Here is a 21,682-nt window from a genome sequence, read left to right as displayed (position 1 = left end):
TCTTTGCTGCTCTCCCCTCTCTACTGTCTGTAGCAGCTCTGCGCATCAGGCACTTGGATTATCTGATCTCTGAACTTCACAAACTGTCAAGGTAGGTGACATTATGGCAGTCTTAAGTTCATCAAGATGACTAAATGATTTACTGTTAAACTGAGACCCTTTTCAGAATAAAAAGGGGTGCTATTAAATTTATGCCATGACAAGCGGCATAAACGGGGCCGTCCCAGCAAAGCAGGCAGGAAGTTGGTCATCCTACCTCAGGTCAAAGAAGTGGCTGGTGGTGCTGAGTGACTCCAGGACTGGAACTGCCTTTAAATAGGCATTTGGAACCTTTGTACGGTTGTCCCTCGGTATCCGTGGGGCACTGGTTCCAGGACCGCTGGGGATACCAAAACCCACAGATGCTTAAGGGACTTGAGCATCTGTGCTCAAGTCCCTTATGTAAAATGGCGAGTATTTTGAATACAGCTGACCCTGCATATCAACTGATTGGTTGAATCCTCAGATGTGAAACCCACGGATATGGAGGGCTGACTGTACTGACTTATGCTGCAGCTACCTGGAGTTTATAAGCATCTATAACCGTGATTCCCCAACATCTTTTCCAAATAAGTTCTTTCATCTTTATTTTTGTAAAAAAACAAAAACAACAAAGTCGCCACCAAGTACAGGACAACTCACTAGCAAGGCCTTGCTTTACCTCCCTCCCTCCCTCCCTCATGTCCCAGGTGCCTGATTAACAGTGTCAAGGAGGCAGTTGGCATTGATGTTAGCTTTTCCCAAAGGGAAAACTACAAACAAGGGCTTGGGAAAGGGAGGGAAACCTGGATAAGCTTTTCATCATTGAGAAGTCACTTAAAACTGATTTAAAATAACTGGTATGTCTGAAATGTAGGAAAGGAAGACCATGCTGTCAGCATCATAACCCTCTTTCAACATGTTTCCCTACAAGTGACGTGCTAGCTTGGCGGAGGGTCAGGCCAGGATTATGTTTTAAGGAATCAGAACGGTTTCATGAATTTGCTCAGCTTCCCAGAACAAAAACAGAGATAAATAATTGCTGCTTGTTAGGCATATTCTATGGTGGGCTGCAAGTCTGGAGTCATTGTTAGTGTATTTAGTGCCAATGAGAAGGCTGGCTCCCAGCCTTGGACACCGAAGTCCTAAAGACAAAGCAGAGAGAGTCCTGTATCCCCCATCACCTTCTGCTGAATATGGAGGATGGAGAGGTCTTGGCTGTTGGCCTCTCTTCCAGCCCATGCGCCTGCCAGAGGAAGGATCCTGATTCCTTGGGAGTGTGGGGTGAGCCCAAGGAGTCTGATGAGCAGAGAAGAGCAAGTGTAGTCCCTTCCGGGCTGACTCCATGCAGGGCTCAGGCTTCGGGCTTGCGGGGCCACCTGCACAGGGACCAGGCTACAGCCTTCAGGCCCAGGGTGGCCCATGGCACCAGTGGTTTAGGCATAGCCGCCAGCCATCTGACTGGTGGCTGCATTGCTGCCTACTCCTCGCCAGGCCTGGAAGCTGAAGAAAGCGCTCACTCCATAGGCAATCATCACTAAACACGAAAAGAACTGAAAGAGAAGACAGCAGAGGTGAGTCTGTCTGCAGCACGGCACACGGGGCTGGGGGCTATGACAGTGATACAAGCACCAGGAAGGTAGATGCAGACAGTGAAACCCGGGGCCCCTCAACCAGAATGAGCTGCTCTGGAGCCACACCACCTCCTCCTTAACCATATACCCATTTAACCACCATGGGGGCTGATGGGTACCAGGTTCTAGGGTGCCAACTTTATATTCTAGTGGGGAACCATTAACCACACAAGCCAGGTGTGTCTTAGATTGAGAGGGATAACTGGACAGTGTGCTAAGAGTCACCAAGGGGTAGGAGCTACTTTATAGACACATTTCAGGGATTTAGTTTTAAAAAGGCAATGTTCAGCTACCCTAGGAGTTTTTCTGGAATCAATTCATAGGTATCCCTACACTAGCACCTAAGGCCACGTTCAGAATTTCCATGTCTCTATCCTGGTGACTGAGTTCACAGATTTCAAAACCATCCTCACCAGAAAGAATGAGGAAACCCAAGTCCTGGTCTAACTCCCGCCCTACCCAGGACTCAGTTTAGTGGTGTCCCTTCACCTCTCTTAGCCTCAGTTTCCTGGTCTGTCAAAAGGACTGGCAGTCGCTGTCCCCCTCCCCACTGAGGGAGTGGAAGGACAGTGAGGAAGTGCCTGCAGGGGCTCGTGGGTGAGGCGTGCTCACTCATACTTCACTGGCTACCTGACGTGGAGCCCGAGTTTGAGCTGCATGGGAGAGCCTGAGGATCTCCCAGATGGTTTAAACCGAAAGGTTTTTGTGCGTGCCTTTCTCCAGGGGGGAGGATAGAGCGCTTTCAACAGATTCTCCAAGGGGACCTATGACCCTAAATCATTGCAGCACGACTGATTTACAGCAGCATTAACCCAAACTTCATTTGTGCCACCCAGGTATTTCCCAAGCATTCTGGTTCCTCGGGGTTTTGCTGTTAATTATGGAAAACTGAGCCCACTGAGAGGAGGGTAATTCAGCACGTGGCAGGTGCCTGGCCTGGGACCAGGGAGCAGTGAGAGTCCAGGGGCCCAGACCTTGCTTTGGCCCGTCTCCCCTGTAACTGCCGAGGGTGCCCCAGGGAACCATACTCACGGAGGCAGCTGCACGCTGGTTGTACTGCCGGGTGCCCTTCAGGGACGTCAGTTCAACCGAAGCAGAGCAGGTGATGAAGGCCGTGATGTAGAGAACGGTGGCGCCCACATTAAATATCATTAACTGGGGGTAGGTGGGGGAGAGAAGTCTTAAGACGTGAGACACTTCCGGTAACTGTGGAACCTCCTGGTCCCCACGAGCACATCCCTTTAGTAGCCAGAACAGGGGCTGGGGCTCAAGGATGGAGACACGTGGGTCTTTCCCTCTAAAAAGGCCTCAAGAGACAGCGGTCTACACAGGGTCAGCCTGGAGGCCATATGAGCAGGGAACGTAGACATACCGAAGGCTGAGAGATGGCGGGGGCGGGGGGGGGGGGGGCTGCTAAAGTGACCTGGTCAGGACAGCAACAGTTCCACAAGGCAAAACCCATTCCTGATGGCAAGAGACCAAACCAAGCCTGTCTCTGAGTGCACCAGCTGAACCCGGGGCCTGCTTGTGTTGGCTCCCAGCCAGGCCCGGCCCTCCCTGTTGTCCGAGGACTTGGCTCTGAGGCTGACCCGTGCGGCGGGGGCGTGGGTGGTGGTGCCTCACGTCCCTCTCTGCCCTCAGTGGGAAGAACCTATGTCTGCCTTTCGGCCACATCCTAGGCTCTAGGCCCCATGTCAAATGCCAGGGTGAGGACCCCTAAGCCAGGCTGGCAAGGAAGGGTCCTGGGCTGACAACCAGGCCCAGGTCCCATTCCCCCAGCGCTTGGCCCCCGGAGCCAGTTGACACTTAGCAGAGATCGCAAACTGGTGGCCCTCAGGCATGTTTGGCTCATCCCATAGATTTTTTAAAAATATTACGTTTTAAATTTGATTTCATACGAAAACTTTAAGATTGCATATAAAACTTTCAATCTTAAAATATCAAGATTTGGCACTTGCACTCCCACTAACAGAGCTGAGTAGAGGCGGCTTCCTATGGACAGATGGGTGCGGGTTCTCCAGAACCCCTCCTGACCTATTTGACCCACGCCTCTTACCTGTGCCCGGAAGGGGGCTTGTAGCCCCTATCCCAGAAAAGCCCAATTTGGCAATCATAATTCAGCCTCCTCTAGGAGGGTGAGACACTGCCTTGCCATCATGGCCTGGGAAAGGAGCCTCCTTCCATCAGCAGCTGTGGCTGGGCCCCAGATCTGTGCTAAGAGACACCAAGGCCCCTCCATCTCCGGGGATGTCTTTCTTCAAGGCTCCTAGGACACGAGGCAGGGACTGGACCCTAGCCAGGAAGTCAGGCCGCCCCCTCCTCATGCCAGGATCTTCCCTCCAAGCCCAGTGCCCGCCGCAAACACCACCTGGCTCCTGCCAGTGATGTCAAGATCTAACAAACACGGTCTGTCTTGAGGATGACTCACGTTTCCTCAGCTTCAAAAGTCATTGAATTGCAAACAATGCTGCCTAGTCCCAGCTTTGCTTGTCTTACAATCATGTGCCTCTCTTGCCTCTCTCTGCTCACTGAAAGCCTCAGACCCCAGCTGCAGGGGTTTTCCGGGTCAGAGAAAAAAGCCCTAGCAGCTTTCGCTGTGTCTGGCCAGGGTACTTCCTATGGACACTCACAGCTCTGTGTCCTAAGGAGACTGACCCGGGCAACCCGGGACACCATCCTCTGCCAGGCTGCAGGGGCCTCACCCTGCAGACAGCGGGGTGCGGGGGGTGAGATGGCACGTCGAGCCCTGCACACACCGGGCCCAGCCTCGGTGATTCCTGCCAGCTCAGCCCAACCTCCAGGCCCAGGGCTGCCAGTCAGAACCCACAGATTCAAATCCCGACTGCCCCCCAAAAGGAAAAATACTTTCAAGATCCCAAATGGCCTCCGGTCTCTCCATTCAACAGCCCCTCACTTCTACTCCCTTCGTGGGAGAAAGTCAAGCCTAAGTCCTCCTGGATTCATGGCTCTCAGTGCTCAGAAAAACTGGACACCTGAACCACCAATCCTCCCTCCCCCACCCAGAGCTACAGGCCAGCGAGGACTTCAGCCAACCCCCACCTGCCACTTCTCATTTAGGGAAGGCTGCATTGTCACAGCTACAGCCAGAGGCAGAGGGGTCAGCCTGGACCCACCCCCAGGGTTCCTACCCAGACTCACCACCAGCGGCCAAGGCACCATGTATAGCTTCATGTGCAGCTGAAACAGGTAGAGGATGAAGAAGACGATTGTCACCAGCCAGAGGAAGACAGCGACAAACATCACCCAGCCATAGGCCGGGTACAGGTGGTACGAGGTGTCGGCAATCAGGGCCCACACCAGCAGCCCCAGCACCTGGAGGGAGCGAGACAGGGCCAGCGTCTCCCAGAGCCCCCAGCGCTCAGGCTGGAGGCCACAGACCAGAGGCTTCCAGGCCTTTGCCGTGGGGCGCCCTCTGCAGGACACATTTCTCATTTGCCCAAGAAAAATTTATTTGGCTCCTACTGCATACCAATACATACCAAGCCCTTGCCTGGTAACGTACTCCTTTCAGATCTCAGCTGAAATGTTATGTGCTCCAGGGCACCTTCCCTGCTCCTCCAGTCTGGGTTCCAGAACTCTCTTCTGTGCTCACATGGCCCCCCAGGCACCCACCACCCAAGACTGTAATTCTGTTTCCTTCCCCAGACTGGAAGCCACAGCAGCAGTGCCTTCCACCCTGCTGCCTCCAGGGTGAGACCCCTGCAGCCCCGGAGGGGTGGTGTCCCAAGCTTGCCCATTTCCCCACGGGTAAGACAATGACTGTCCCATTCATAGGTGCATCTCAGCACCCAGTACAGGACCCGAGCTTGGTCAGGAACTTAGTAAAAGCCTCTGAAAGAAAGATGAAGTCACCAGCACATCCCTGAAGGAGGGACACACAAGCACAGAGTCCCAGAGGTACGGTGACCTCTGCCTGGTGCCCTACCAAGCCCCTTCCACCCCCAGCTTCTCCGACTCTCCAATTGCGCCTCAATACAGGTGTTACCATCCCCACCTTACAGGTGAAACTGGGCCTCAGAAAAGCAAAAGGACCTATCACGCCATTCCTATGTGGCAGGGTGAGCCCCAACATCCCTGCAGTGTGTGTAGCGGCTGACAGCATGGCCTCCAGAGCCAACTGCCTGATTTAAAACGCACTCCCCTTACCAGCTGTGTGACACTGGGTAAGCTCACAACCACTCTGTGCTCTGGACACATCACCTGTCACATGAGTATAAAGAGCACACCTACCTCATAGGTTCAGGACCCATGGGGGTTTGTATACATAAACGAACAAGTCCAGCTGGGGACGCTGTGCTGCAGGGAATTTTACACGGGTAGGTTGGCTGAACCCCTCATGGCCTCGTGGGGAACTTGGCAGGGTGGTACCTCACTTGTGGCCATCCTAGCCTCCCCCAAGCCTCTCCTGGCCCCTTCCCTGCTGGCTGAGACCCCACAGGCCAGCACGTCCTCCTTCACCACAAAGGCATTCTCCAGAATCCCTGGCCGGCAGCAGGCCTCGGGACTGGCCGCTGAGGGAGGGAGGATCAACTGGGGGGCTGTGGAGAAAGGCTGCTTTGCTGATGAAGACACAGAGAAAGCTGTCACTCTTCTTCCCGTGGACAGTGTGTGACACCAAGGCTCCCAGTGACCTTGCCACCGTCTCAAGGATGAGCCAACCATCAGTTGGATCACAGGGAAGTGGCTCAGGAGCGAAACCCACCTCTGCTGCTGGTTTGGGGGACAGAAAGTCCCCCCGCCACAAGCTCCTAGACCAGACACGGGAGAGCTGTCACTCACCCCAGAGCAGCCAGAATGGGTGCCTGCCAGGCACCCCACCAAAGCACCCCTGCCAAGGACCAAAAGGGAAGTTTCTGTATCGATCGCCCTACACCTGTGGGGTCAGGGCAGGAATAAGCCTAGCTGAGGCCGGGCGTCCAGCAGCCCCTGTGACGACTTTCCTTTCTCCCCACCACCTGGAAGTGAGAGGTGGAGCCCTGGGCTTAGGAGTCAGGAGCTGGGATTTCATCCTGCCTGGGCTATGGGACACCAGGCAAGTGCCTTCCCGCTCTGTGCGGCTCACCAGGGCAACTCGAGTCCGCCTGCTAGAACGCAGGCCCCCGAGGAATCCTTCTTTGGTCATCGCTGTGTCTCCAGTGCCCGGCAGTGCCTGGCGCATAGACCTGCTCGATAAACACATGCTCAAGAGGTAACTGGCCTCTGTTTCCTTATCCAGGAAACAGAGGTCAGACCCCCGCCCCCGACAGGTGCTGTGTGTCACAAGAGGACGCAGGGGTGAATCGGTGAATGTGCTCCCAGCCCTGCCTCCCTCCACCCAGGGGTGGGAGTGGGAGACTCGGGAAAGCGCCCACTCCCCCCTCTCTCCAGATTTTTGCACCTGCTCCTCCTCCCGTTCCGGGGTGGGGGGGTGAGACCCCAGGGACGCCCACCCCACACTGCACCCTGCCAGCCTCCCCTGCCCTACCTCTAGCCTCTAGTGCTCTCCTCTAGCCACCACCAACAGGCTGGGTGGCCCATGGGGCCCAGTTTGCAGGCGAGGAAGGTGGGACAGGTAACAGGGCCTTGAGGGCAATCACACCGCTGGGGGCACAGCCCTGACCCATGAGGACCCAGAGTGCGGGTGTCTCAGCACAGCCCCCCAACCACCCAACCTTAGGACACCCTGCCTGAAACAGACACATCGGCCCCAGGGCTGGGGGAGGGTCACTGTTACAAAGGAGGACAGACACTCCCAAAGCAGGACGCAGGACCCTCCCAGGGGAGGACTGAGCGTGTCAGGGGCAGACAATTATCTCCTCACTTAAAGCAGGGTCCTTACAGGCCTCCATGCCATCGTGTTGCCTGTTTCCAGCTATCTGAAAGGAAGTTAGAAAATGCGGTGAACTGAAAAATCAGGAAAGGATGGATCTGGGTTTACACTAATGTACACTTATCAATTGTTGGTGTATTACTCATGGGCTTGGTCACAATAACCACATAATGCCCTCCAGCTGTGTACCAGGCCGCAGGTAAGCACCTTCCCTTTTGTTTCACTGACTTCCCCAAACCCTCTCATTAGTCAGTATTATGTGTTATCCCCATTTTCCAAACAGGAGCTCAGAGGAAAATGAGTCATCTACGGCCACCCGTGGGGAAAGGGCAGGGCAGGATTTGAACCCAGATCTGTCGTTCTCTGGACCCTGGGCTACTGAGAGTTACTTAGTGATGTATAAAAAATGAGGACACTTCGCTGGCTCCGAGGGGGTAGGCCCCGCAGGCATCCAGGCTCTCTGGTCTCTGCCTCGCCCTCCTGCCCAGCCCTGATTTCCGGATCAGCAAGCGCAGCCTGAGAGACAAAGCTGCTGCATAAGCAGTGGGAATTTCTGGTTCCTTCTGGCCTTGCTGCCCAGGGAGCCGCCTTGGTTTCTGCCCTCCCCCACCTCAACCAGACAGACTGGTTTTTCCCGTCCCCTCACCCCAGCCCCAAGAATCTACAGGAAGTGCCCCAGCCCAGGACAGGGCACCCCTACACATGTTGACCCTCTGCTGGCCGGGGTGGCCCTGCATGGGGAGCTGGGCCCAGGCCTCGTCTCCAGAAGCTGCAGGAGCTGCTGGACCCCTCCCTCCTGCTGTGGACCCACAGTCTAGCTGGAAGAGCCCAGAGGACTTGTCTTATAGTCCAGTACAGAACAGTAAACCCCACTGTGCAGGGGGAGGGCAGTAGGGTGACGAGGGTGGAGAGCAAGGCAGGAGGCCCCAGCTCTGCCACCTGCACACAGGGCTTCACCCAGGCCCTCGTGCAATTCTGACACCCTCTCTGACCACAGGCCTTGCCGTGTGCATCCCTCTGGGTTCACTCATTCAACAAATAGCTGTTGAGCACCTACCACTGTGTGTGTGAGCCAAAACATGAAAAGCCCTGCTCTCCTGGCGGGGGACAGCGGGGCGGGTAGCAGATAAAAACCCAATACATGAGGGAAACGCAGGATATGTGCTGTGGGGGGAATCCAGCTGAGAAGGATAAGAAGGCCAAGAAAGATCTCACTAGGACATGTGAGCATGCGAGAGGTGAAGGGAGGGAGCCATGTGGCGAAGAACAGAACTCTGTGCCTTTACCTCTGGGGGTCCCTGTCTCTTGCCTACGTGTTCATCTGTCCCCATGGTTCTCCACGGGTGTCTACACATGTATCTGTGTGTCTTACTCTTAAAGACAGACACACACACATACATACACAGAACCAAACCTCATCCCCTTGGTCCTTCCAAACTCTCTGAGGCCCCAGCAACACCTCCTCAGGCATGCACTGCAGATAAACAAAGAGAAAGGTCTAGAAATCTTGAAGGAAAAAAACAAACAAACCCTGTCTTCCTGAAAACCTAAAGATTTCTGATTGGGGTTTTCTCTTTAAATGATGGCTGTCAAAAAGGTCATATTCAAGAAATATAAGAAAAAAAAGGTCTCATTCACACATGCCCCAGGACCTTTGCACCTCCAAACAAAAATTTCTCAACGACTGGATAACAGAGATATTTTTGTTAAAAGCACCTGCAGGGCCAGAGAGGAGAGGGATTAGTCACAAATGCCTGACCAAGAGGCATTCCTCAGTTAGGGTGGGCCCCAATCCAGGGACTGGAGTTCTTATAAGAGGGAAACTGGACAAAGAGACACAGAGGGAGAACACCATGTGAAGATGGAGGCAGAGATTAGAGTGACGTGTCTCCAAGCCAAGGAACACAAAGGATTGCTGGCAACCACCAGAAGCTAGGAGAGAGGCATGGAACAGACTCTCCTTCAGAGCCTCCAGAAGGAACCAACCTTGCCAGCACCTTGATTTTGAACTTCTAATACTGTGAGACAATAAATTCTTGTTTTATTTTTAGCCACACCACGTGGCATGTGGGATCTTACATGGGATCAAACCCATGCCCCCCTGCAGTGGAAGCATGGAGTCTTTAACCACTGGACCGCCAAGGAAGTCCCTCTGTTTTTTGGTGGGGTTTTTTTTGTGTGTGTTTTTTTTTGCGGTACGTGGGCCTCTCACTGTTGTGGGCTCTCCCGTTGCAAAGCACAGGCTCACGGGCCCAGCCGTTTCGCAGCATGTGGGATCTTCCCGGACCGGGGCACGAACCTGTGTCCCCTGCATCGGCAAGCGGACTCTCAACCACTGCGCCACCAGGGAAGCCCCTTGTTATGTTTTTTAGGCGACCTAGTTTGTGGCATTTTGTTATGGCAGCTGTAGGAAACGAATACATCTTTCTTAGCTACTCTTTGAGTCTACGAATGGCTGTTATGATCTGATTTAACTGGGGGGGTGTTGGCATTAACTCTAATGGAAAGGTGGTCTATTAACTCCCTGGGTTCAAGCTCTGGCCCTGCCAACTTACTAGCTGTGTGACCTCGGGCAAGTTGCTGAACCACTCTGTGCCTCAGTGTCCTTATATTCAAAATGTGCCTACCTCACAGGGTAGATGTAAATGAAGTAATATATGTAAGGTACTTAGACCAATGCCCAACATAGGCCTAACATCCTCCGTGCTCTAATGTTATCACTCTGAGAGGTTAGAACATGGGTTTCCCGATCCATTCTCTGTGGCTGGTTTCCTGCAGTAGTAATAGTGTGTGCAGTTCCTAGGGGTGTGAGGCCTTGGAAAAATAATGCATCTAATAAGCACCAGGCAGTTCCTGGCAGATAAGGGTCCTCAGCCAGTGGGGCCCCGCCCACCTTCCAGATAAGGCAGCTGGGCTTATCCAAAGAACGGGCGGTACGCAGGTGGTAGGGAGCAGAACCCAGTCCAGCCACCCCCCAGGACACCTCCTGCAGCTACACTCCCTCCACTCCTCACAGGCTAAGGGTCCCTGGGCAGAACACTTCACCCCTTTAGACCTCAGTCTTCCCCCCTGTACAATGGGAGCAGGGAGGTCTGCTCAGTGTTCTCCAAGGATCCCCTAAGTCTGAGGCCTGACACTCCTCAACACAGGGCTCCTCCAGGGGGGCCCACAGCCTTCCCTCCCTTGTACTTACTGGAGGGACTCCACCAATCCCATGAGCACTTGGCTAACTCCTCTCCCGCCCAAAGATGGTCACGCCAACTCTCCTTTTAATCCTCTCCACCTCCTGGGCTGAGTTAGACCCTTGTAGGTTTGGCGTGTGGTCTTAGAAGAGGCACCTAACCTTTCTGGTTTGTTTCTTCATCTGACACGTGAGGGGGTTGGACAAGTACACCTCTCCTGGTCACCTCATAGGTGTGTCATGCAAGGAAAATACTGTAAAGGAAAAAGTGAAAAGTTGTAGAAGTTGTGAGTGGCTAGGAGGGCTGTTTGACAGCTTAGAGGGAGTAAACCCCACACCGCAGCGTCCACGCGGGGGACAAAACCTCAGTGCCTGGAGGCTGACGTTAGGGTTTTAAACTCAGCAACCGCCAAGGCACACAGGTCACAGAAGTGACTAAGGTGGCCCGGGGAGGTCTGTGGAGCTGAGAGCAGCCTGCCAGAACTTAGTTCCCCAGCCAGGGATTGAACACATGCCCCCTGTACTGGAAGCTCAGAGTCTTAACCACTGGACCACCAGGGCAGTCCCAAGAACTTCTGATTTTCCAGGAGACGTTAGAAATCCGAATTTCTACGTGAAATCTTCAGCTTTTTAAACATTGGCGATGAAACCAAATGTTTTAGAAACAATCTGAGGGCAGGGCCCATCCAAGAGCCCCCAGGACTCCCTTCTCCCCACTGCACCATCCAGAAAACTGAGGTCCAGGGGACCACGTGAACCCTTCCCGGGGTTCCCCCTCACAGGGACACATCTGGGCAGCTGAGGACACTCAGAACTTGGCCTGACCAGGCCCATACTCCACCCCCGCCCTGGCCCTTCTCCCTACAGTGAAAGGGACTTTATGGGGACAAAAAAACAGCCATTGTGTCCCAGGAGACAAAGGCGCAGGGGACAGAGGCTCCGGGTGCCTGCGTGGCCACAACAACTCCACACACCACCTCCTTCCTCCCTGTGCAGAGGGGCTGGGCTCTAGGGAAAGGCTCCTTGGAATTCCCGCTCTGTACACTACGAGCCTTCAAGAATCCTAGGCCATCACACCCCAGCTCTACAGGAGGTGCGAGGGCATTCAGAACCTAGCCCGAGCCAAGTGACCCGGTCCGGGGTGGTATTTAACTCGGCCAAGCCTCCCTTTTGTTACCTGAAAAGCAGGCACGTGAGTTACCAAATCGAGTCATTGAACAAACTCTCCTGAGGGCCCGCTCTCTGCCAGGCACTGTTATAGGCCCCGGAAGTGCAGCGGGGAGCCAGGCAACCAGGGTCCCCACCCACGAGCACCCCGCTCCCAGCCTGGGCTGCCATGGAGGAGGAGGATGTGAACACTGGCTCAGGGCCTGGTTCACCTCCAGGGCTTTCCAAATGCAGCCTTTATCACACTGCTTGTTATTCCTGAGTCCCTGAGTCTCAGAGCTAGAGACGAAAGAGACTTCTGGCCCCATGGCCCCGCCGCCCCCAGAGCCCCTCATGAGGACCTCCGGCCCCTGTGTGCAGCCTGCACGTCAAGGAGCCCACTGCCACCACTCTGCCTTTGGGGGTCTCTCTCAGGGTTCTAGAAAAATCTTCCCAACATGAAGCTCAAGCTGCCTCCTGCCCTTGCTGGTTCCCACTCTGCACTCCGGGGCCAGAGACTAAGCAGGTCCCCTCGACAGAGACGCATCCCCAAGGCATCTGCGAGGCCTTCCCTGGCTCCCAGAGCCAGCAGCAACGCACCCCCTGGGTGAGGTTCCAGAAATTAAGACCTGCTCACCTTCCTCCCTTGGGGGTCTCCTGGTCCTCCCCAGAAAGTCAACCGGTGCCTCCCCGGCACTAAGACCCTTACGGCGACACAGAGCTTTCCCAGGAAGGCCTTAGTCCCCTTGAAAGCCCAGGTCAAGTCCAAATCCAGCCCCCGTCAGTGCTTCACTCCCAGGAAGCCCAACTCTCTCAAGTAAAGCACTTGGCCCATTTCACAGATGAGGAAAGCAAAGCTCTCGGAAGAGATGGACGTGGCCCAAGGTCATGCACTGTAAGGGTGGGGACAGTTCTGTGACCCAGTAGATAGAGACGCCCAGAAGAGGACAGAACTCCAAATTCCAGGAGGTAGGGACACTCCCTGGAGACTAATTTGTTGGCAGGGAGCATCACTGCCCCGGAGGCGGGAGCAGAGAAGGGGCAGGGGCAGTCCTTGAACCCTGGGTGGAGAGGGATGACAGAATCTTATGTTCTCAGCACCCCAGGCGGGTCCCCGTCCAGCTGTCAGACCTCCAGAGAGAGCTGGCTGCTGGGAGCGTATGAACTTCATTAGCCCCATGAGGCCTGGCCTCTCTACCTGCTGAGGAACAGGGCTGGGGGGAGGGGCACCTAAAGTGAGGGTCTTCCTTATTCCCTGGACTTCCTTCCTCAGACACTAGCTCTAGTCCTGACTCTGTCACTAATGTTTGGGGTGACACTGAGCAAGCCCCACCCCATCTAAACTTCGAGGACAGACAAGTGATCCCATCTGGCTAATCTCATACAGGCTGGCAGATCATCTGGTATCTGACCTCTCCGCTCCTAAATGAAGCTCAAACATCCCAGAACAGCCCCAGGTCTGTTCCCTAGCAGCTGGGCCCTGCCTGACCTTCAGCCCTGGCCTTCCTGCTCTCACGTCTCCGTGAGACCCTGTGGTACCACCCTGTCCTCCCACCCCTTGGGCAAACAGGAGGGGCCAACTCAGCCCAACAGCAAAGGACCAGTTTATATCCAGGGCTGGGCTCACTGGACTGCCAAGGAAAACAGGCTCTCCCCCAACACTCAGGTTCCAAATCGCCATGGGGACCAGGGCAGGACCCCCTGCAGCTCCCTCAGACCATCCAAGAGCAGGAAATCAGGGCATAATCCTCACTGAGTTCCACCACAAACAACTCACCGGCTGATAAGGAGTAACCAACACCTGGCCCTGATACTCCAACAGAAACTGAGAGCATCCACCACACGTGGACAGCTCCGCAGCCCTTACCTCTTTCCACTTACAGATGGTTAAGAAAAGGTCACCCAGCCAGTAACGCTGAACTCAAAGCCATTGCTTGCTGCTCTGTGATCCTGGGAAAGTGCCTTCCCCTCTTTGGGCCTGAGGGAGACTTCGAGTGCCATCTTCATAGCTTTTGCTGCGCCCATAAATGACCTGTCCTATTGTTTTACCCACTATTTTCATTTATTTGAAAGATTTTTTTGATAAGTTATTCTATTTTTAAAATGCATGATATATATGACATGATAGGTAACAAAATGGTGCTTTTAGCATGTCTCCCTCTTCCCCTGATACTCAATTTCCTTCCTGGGGGCAACCAAGAGTGATTTCTCAAGTGTCTTGCCAAAGACTACCTAGGCATGCATGCACACACATACACTTCAGATAGGCGAGTGTGTATATTTATATAGCCTGTGTGTATTTCTCCCAGACAAACGACAGTATTCTACACACACAGGTTTTCACCTTGCATTTTGCACTTAACCGTACAGCCTGGAGATTGTCCATCATTACACACATACAGAGCTGCCTTATTGTTTTCGTTGAGGGGTAAGAAGTCATCTTTTTACTAACTGTATTGTATGCCACTGCATAAATGTATCATAATTTATTTAACTAGTCCTCATTGATGAATGTGGATTTATCATACAAATAAGAATTTTAAGAAGAAACTTTTAAATCACTAAAAAGTAGAAAACCTGCATTATCTACCACAATAGAAGCTAACTATAAAATTAAATACAACAAAAATTAACAATATTAATACATCCCAGATAGGTACAGTTGTCTTCCCAGGATCCAGAGCTCCAGTTTTAAATTTAAAAAGTGTTGGGAAGGCACTAAAGACACTTTAGCACCCAGATGAGGCTGTCTCCTCCAGCAATCTTCCAGGACTGTGATTGACTGTGGATGATACAACACTTTCCAAGCCCTACATGGGAGACTTACCTCGAAGTGGGAAAGTCCTAACTCTGACACAGTTTCCAGAAGCCAGAAAGAAAAAAGGGAAAGGAAAGAAAACAAGAAATTCGGCCACATAAAAATAAGTCTTTCTGAGCAAAAACAAAACAAGACAAACAAGCAAACAAAAAACACCATAAAAAAACAAACCAAAAAAATACCCTGAGCAAAGTCAAAAAACAAACTAGGGAAAAAATATTTGCAAATCATCTAGCACTCCTAGCAATTGACAGGGCAAAGACCAACAACTTAATAGAATGTGGAAAGAAGCAAACATACAAGGAAATGCAAATGGCTCTTAAACATATTTTTAAAAGTGAGGTTCTTAGGCTTCCCTGGTGGCGCAGTGGTTGAGAGTCCGCCTGCCGATGCAGAGGACATGGGTTCGTGCCCCGGTCCGGGAAGATCCCACATGCTGCAGAGCGGCTGGGCCCGTGAGCCATGGCCGCTGAGCCTGCGCGTCCAGAGCCTGTGCTCCACAACGGGAGAGGCCACAACAGTGAGAGGCCCGCGTACCACAAAAAAAAAAAAAAGTGAGGTTCTTTAACCTAACTCATAAGAGAAATGCAAAACAATGCTACCCTGACCTGCCATTTCGCCTGTCAGATGGGAGCTGTAGGGAACAGGCACTCTACGAGAAGGCTCACTGAGGGGCACAAATGTGACCCCTATGGAGGGCATCTGACAATCTCTAACAAAATCACTAACACACATAACCTGAGCCAGCGGTCCCCCTTCCAGAAATGTACCATACAGATGCGCCCAGTGGCTTGGGCAAGATCATTCACCGTGACAGTGTGGAACAGCAAGAGTGGAAACCCAAGGGTCTGTCAACAAAGGGACGGGCCACACAACTCACACCACAGCTGCGGGATGGGCTGCTACAGAAGCCACAAGAGAAGCGATCACGCTTCAGGTACTGAGACGAAAGGACCTCCATGACACACTTGTAAGTGAAAAAGGAAAAGTGCAGAAGGATGTGTATAGACTACAGCCCTGGAGTAAAGTGGGGAGAGGTGGGGATCCATAGCCACATTTGCAGATCTCCTTAAAGAAAGCCTAAAATGCTACACAGGAAACGGAGAAGAATGGGCATGGGGGAGGTCAACTCTAACCAAAGGGGACAGAGATTTTTCACTGTGTTCTTTCCCACTCTGTCTTATTCTAGACTGTTGTAAATACATTACCTATTAAAGAAATTAAGGAAATAAAAGATTAAAAAGAGAAAGATACGTGTAGCTCTATGTGCAATGATATAGAACATGCCCAGGTGTATTGCCAAGGGGGTAAAAGCGTGGCGGGGCACAGGCAGAGTGCGCCTACCTGTGTTTTGATAGGGGTCATGTGTAGAAATAACTGCACTGACTCACCCTGGAATGCCACACCCATGATGCCTCGGGCAAGGGCGGGGGATGGGGATGGGAGGAGTGTCCCGACTGGGATGAGAGATTACATTTTCATTGATAACGCTTTGGACTGCTGGAACATTTTTGCCGTATGTCTGTATAATTTTTTCAAAGAATAAAAACAGGCCCATCAATAGAGAAATGGCTAAATGAGCTCGGGCCCTACCGTGACATCCTGGGATAGCCCAAAACAGGAAGGAGGCAGACAGCTCTGCATAACATGAAGAGATGCAGGTGCCCTGGGTGTGAGAAAAGCAACCCAACAAAGGATATAGAATAAAACCATCAATGTTTTTTAAAATGCACAGGAAAAAGAACTAGAAACACCCCAACACAGCAGTTCCCTTGGGGAGAGGGGTAGGGGATCCAAGAATAACTTTAGCCTTACCTGTAATAGGTTTTTGCTTTTTAAGGATAATGTGTCCATATATTGTTACATAATTATAAATTGATTCCAAACACTCAACACTCTCCTAGCCACAAAGTGGGGCGGGTAGGCGGAGCTAACAATACAGGCATTGTTTTGCTGGGTACAGTGGAGTAGGAAGGAAGGTGGGTAGCATGCAGGGCGGGGAATGCTGCCCTAAGGAGGCTGAACCCATGAAACTCAGTGCTATGGAAAACCCTGTGAGTCCCCAACACTGTGATCCCAACATGGCCAACCTCTGCTCACACCTCGCAGATCCCAACAACCCTGTCTAGCCAACCTAAAGAGTTGACTTTCAGCCTCTGCCCTGCCTCCAACCTGAAAAGGGGCTGCCATGCCTTGTGGGGCTGGAGAGAGTCAGGATTACCACAAGGAAAAACTTTCTCACACTCCCAGGTGCACAAGGATGGAGCAGGTAGCCTTTAAGAGGGACTGAGCTCCCTGTCCCTGGAAGAATGCAAGCTCATGTTGAGGACACACCGAGGGGCCTTTGGGAGCAAGTGTAAGAGGCCTAGGATTCTATGACCCTGTGAATCCTAACTGCCCTTCGTTCTAACATATACAGCGCTAAGCCCTTTGCAGGCATCGGCTTCCACATTCCTCACAATCCCACCATCACCATTTCACAGACAAGGAAACTGAGGCTCAGGGATATTAGGGAACTTGCCCAAGATGACAGAGCCAGGATTTGAACCCAAGGTTCTCTGCTTCCACCAATCCTCTCACCAGCACCCACGGATCACTGTGATCAAGTGGCAGGTGAGGCTTCTGATCTGTTTATTCATCTGCCAACTGGGAATCATGTGACCACCCCCAATCCCAGGAGATAGGGCAAGAGGGAAGGATAAAAGGTGCCAAACACAACTGCCCTACCGACACAGGCCATTCATATGGTTTCTATGTCCTGAGCCTCAAGGATGCCTTCTGACTGCTGGGCCTTTATACGAGGTATTCCAAGGTTCATCTGCTCTGCACCTCCTTACTACCCCTTCCACATAACTAAACCCTTCAGGGCCCACTTCCATTAGGAAGCCTTCCCTAGTGGCCCTGGCCCCTGATGAGTTCCCCTTCCTGAATTTCCTCTCCTTCCCGTCCAAAGCACCCTACCTCCCACATGTGATGAATTGGGAGATTGGGATTGACATATATACACTAATATGTATAAAATAGATAACTAATAAGAACCTGCTGTATTAAAAAAAAAAAAAGCTTCCAGGTTTTTAATGACCAAGAGCTGTCTCTAGATCAAACTTGCCTGCTTCCATTTTTAGATGCTATCTGCATAAATTCATGTTTCCCTTTTTGCCTAGGCTGCTAGGAAACTCAACAAAGAATTGACAGCCTTAAATTTGCGACAGATTCCAGATCTCCTTTTAGCTCTCTTTAAGTCAATCCCTACCCAACCCACACATACACCACCAACTTTTAAAAATATATTACGTTAACTCTTCCATCATATGTGACTTGATATCATATTCCATCTCATGTTCTTTCTGGAGCTAGATGGGGTTGGGGGAGCGATAAATCAGTGAACACTGAGGTTGGTTCTTCAGGACACATTTAATACTAAAATAAACAAAGAACACATCTTCTCAAGAAGCTGGGGCCTTTCTTCCTTCCCTTCCCACCGCCCTCCTCCCACATCTGGAACTCTTCACCAGATCCTGGGAAACAAAAGGGTCTGATGGAGAATTAGCTTTCACCTTCTCGTGTACTGCCTCCTCCAGGCAGCCTTCCCTGATCCCTCCACAGGTAGCTCATCCTTTGAGCTCACAGACAAAGAGCTTCTGGACAGCAGGCCCTGAGCCTGGGGTCTCCATCACTCCCACAACAGCACCATACCCAGTGCCCAGTAGGAGCCCAGAAGAGTGTGGTAATAGAGCACGGATCAGAAAAGTCAGGCCACTCAGGGCTTAGATCCCAGCTCTATCACTCTGTGAGCTCTTGGGCAGAGAACTGACCCCTAAGCCTCAGTTTCCTCACCTGAAAAGTGGAGAATGAGAGAATATGAAGCTCTTGCCAGAAGGCCTGGAGCTTGGTTTGCACCTGAGTGATGGGAGCTATGATGGCTTCCCAGAAGACGGGGTGCCTGTTGAGTGGAACCCTCCTTGTCTCAGACCCAGTGGAACTGTCCGTTGCCAGAGAAACAGTTCAGGAAGCAGCTTCTCCCACAAGCCAATTGGTGAAGGCACTAAAAGGTGCAGGTCTTCAGAACTCTGAAGGGAGACCCTTGTCCCCCTTTCCCCGGGCCCCAAAGGCACTGCAGTGAGGGCAGAAGGAGGCCATCCCACTCACACTCAGACCCTGGGAGTCTAAGTGCCAAGCTCCACCACAGCTCTCCAGGCCAGTCCTGCATTCCATGGACAGCTCAGTGTCTACATTTGCACGATGGGACCCAGATGCTCAGCCCACGGGGACCCCCAAATCAGAGACACAAGCCTCTGCCACAGGAAGCTACCCCAGTCCTTGCAGGCACAGCAGGACCTTCCTCTAGTTCCCCTTATTCCAAGTTTCATTGTTCAAATGCAAAAGGGGCTGATGCTCAGGTCCTGTCTACCAGGAGCTAACCCTGGGGACCCACCAGGCAGCCCCATCCTGCTCAGCCCAGCAGGGACCCCTCTGCTGTTCCAAAGCCCCTAAGGCTGTGAACAGAACATGGTCACCACTTCTCACAAGGTATTCAAGCCTTCCGCTTCCGGCCACCCAGAAACAAGTGCTTCAGCTCCAGTGTAGGGGAGCAAAACTTGCCACCCCAAAATTCATCTCTTGGCATAATAATTTTAAGCTGCTGATCTAAGAAACAGCAGACATGGGAAAAACTGAAAACCAAGGTTTCTTACCCTTTTGCAAGAAACATTTACATGTGTAAGGGAAATCTCCATCTGTAAGGGTGTCTCCCTCACAGTACCAAGAGGTGGACCAAATCTCTAGAAACATATCATTGGAAAAAGTAACGACTTAAATCTGAATCACAATTGTTTACTGTGCTTTTCCTGCTCACCTCCCATAACTGGCTCCCCATCCTCAACATCCCCTTGTGTCTTTAGCTGAAGATGGTGTTAAGGGGAGGGATTTGGCCATTTGGGGAGTTTCTCAGTTTTTCTGGGTCTTTCCCACGTGTACATGTGATTAAACTTTGATTTTCTCCTGTTAATCTCTCTCACGTCAATTTAACTCTTAGACCAGCCGGAAGAACTAGACAGGTAGAGGAAAATTTCTTCCTCCCCTACACTGGCTAAACCAACCTGCTGGCTACTCTCCCCAGTTCCCTTCCACTTCCCCAGCCCCAAGCCTTGCCCCGCACAGTGGCCTGCCCTTCGAACACCCTTTCCCTACCTCGGCCTCAGATTTCAGTGAAGTCCCTGCTCAAAAGTCACCTGTCCTCCATGAGCCTCCCTGGACTCAGAATTGATCATCCCTCTCCTCTGCCCTTTCCCACCCCTGGGACTGGGACTCCCTTCCTGCTTGTCTGCTGTACCCTTCACAACCACCCGGGAGCCTAGCGCTCAGCAGCGCTCCGGACAGGCTTTTCCTACCTGCAGATTTAAATTAGTCCCCAGTCGGGACCTCTCCCCCGCCCCGCCCCTCCCCTTCACAAAGAATCTGCCAGACTGCTCAGAGAGAAGTTAAAAATGTAGATTTCTGGGCTGTAGTGACTGAGATTCCAATTCCACATTTTTCCCGGGGGTGGGGACCAAGATCTACATTTTAAACCTCCGAGAGTGTCTGAGGCTGAGGTGGGGGAGGGGCCCCACAGGAAGAGATTTGAGGAATTCTGAAAGAGACACCTGGCCCAGGGGGAAGAATGCTCACCTGCGCTAAGGAGGGAGGTTTGGTCTCGGACCCTGCCTTCAGTCCTAAACCTGGCAGCCTAGCTAGGACCCAGCAGTGGGACAGCAGGAGGTGCCCTAATGCAAAATGGATCTTGGCCCACCTCCAATTCCCCCCATGTCCTCTGAAAACGCACCAAGCCCCTCCCACAGGGCAGCCCCCACTTCCCGACTCGCACTAGAGGGTACCATGGGGAGAAAGCTAACACCTTCAAGCCTGAAATTGGTGTGTGGGGGGAAGGGTGTTCCCATCGATCGGCCTCGGCTGGGGTCTACAAAGGGTATTGGATATAGAGGTGTCCTGCCTCTGGCTTCCCACAAATCCCTCCCCCAGCGTTGGGCGCGGTATCTCGGCCCCAAGGGGCCCGTCAAACCGGCCGGAAACCGGCAGGTTACCCAGTGGAAGCCAGAAGGGCCGGGCTCCCCCGCGGGAGCCCATAGGGCCCTGCCGAAGGGTCTGTGCTGGACCGGATGTGCCCACTCGGTTAGACGAGGAGTGCTCTGGGGTGCAGCCACGGGGAGCCGCTGGGAGCTTGGCAGAGGGTCAGATGACAGTGAACTTTGCCTCAGGCTGGTGCTGGAGGGCTGGGGGCTTAGTCCTGGCAGAGGGAGAGCCAGAGACGGGGAAACAGAGAGAGAGAGTGGCGCGCGGTGATTGTGGCTTTTGTGAGAGCTTCTGTGGGTGAGCTCTTGGTGACCACTTGGGAGGGAGTGATGGGGCGCTGAGGTGGGCACTCTGACATTGGTGCACCTTGTGTGTGCTCGAAGAGACGGCAACTAGGACGTCTCGGGGTGAGAGGGTTCCAGGGTGATCTCGGGGGCGTCCGTCCTAGAGGCGCCCCCGAGGAAGGCACGGCGCATCGGGGCGCATGTGAACCTGGGTTGGGGGTGTGCGAGAAGCAAGCAAAAAGGGCAGCTCTAGAGCCCCCGACCCCTCCTGGCCCCCCGGGACACCCCGCCACCCCCCGGCCCCGGACCCCAGGCCCCAAGCGCGCGCTCACCAACTGCAGCAGCATGAGCGCCCCGAGGCTGGAGCGCACGAAGCCCAGGTCTGGGCGCAGCGCCGAAACCGCGGCGCCGCCTCCCTGCGCCGGGCTGCTGGTCCGCGTGCTCACTTTAGACGGGAATTCAGCCATGGCGGCTCCGCTCGCCTCCACAGGTTGCTCCCGCCGCCGTCGCCGCCCCTCCCCGCGGCGGGTGCCGGCTTCTGCGCGGCTCCTCCGAGGAGACTCGCGCTCGCGATTCGGCTCCCGGGGCTACGTGCGGCGTCTGGGCGAGCAGTCCGGAGCCGCCAGGTGCGGCCGGAATCCCGGCCCCGCCCTCTCCACGAAGCCCTCCCCTTTAACCCTTCGCACACCGCCCGCCGGTCCA

At 53.2% G+C, this 21,682-nt stretch overlaps 1 protein-coding gene across 1 annotated transcript; it reads right to left on the bottom strand.

Annotated features, from left to right (window-relative positions):
- Positions 1 to 1,384: 1,384 nt before the first annotated feature.
- Positions 1,385 to 21,447, bottom strand: PLLP (plasmolipin; the record flags this gene model as incomplete). The annotated part of the gene is made up of 4 exons (XM_082862547.1): positions 1,385 to 1,571; positions 2,685 to 2,807; positions 4,812 to 4,985; positions 21,313 to 21,447. 4 exons carry the CDS (start codon positions 21,445 to 21,447, stop codon positions 1,455 to 1,457), a joined length of 549 nt encoding a protein of 182 aa, XP_082718673.1. The 3' UTR covers positions 1,385 to 1,454.
- Positions 21,448 to 21,682: the final 235 nt, after the last annotated feature.

This window comes from Leucopleurus acutus (genome assembly GCF_964270905.1).
Source record: "Leucopleurus acutus genome assembly, chromosome: 20".
Classification (NCBI taxonomy): domain Eukaryota; kingdom Metazoa; phylum Chordata; class Mammalia; order Artiodactyla; family Delphinidae; genus Leucopleurus; species Leucopleurus acutus.
Note: the sequence above shows the minus strand (reverse complement) of the source record. Positions and strands in the feature narration are given on the sequence as shown.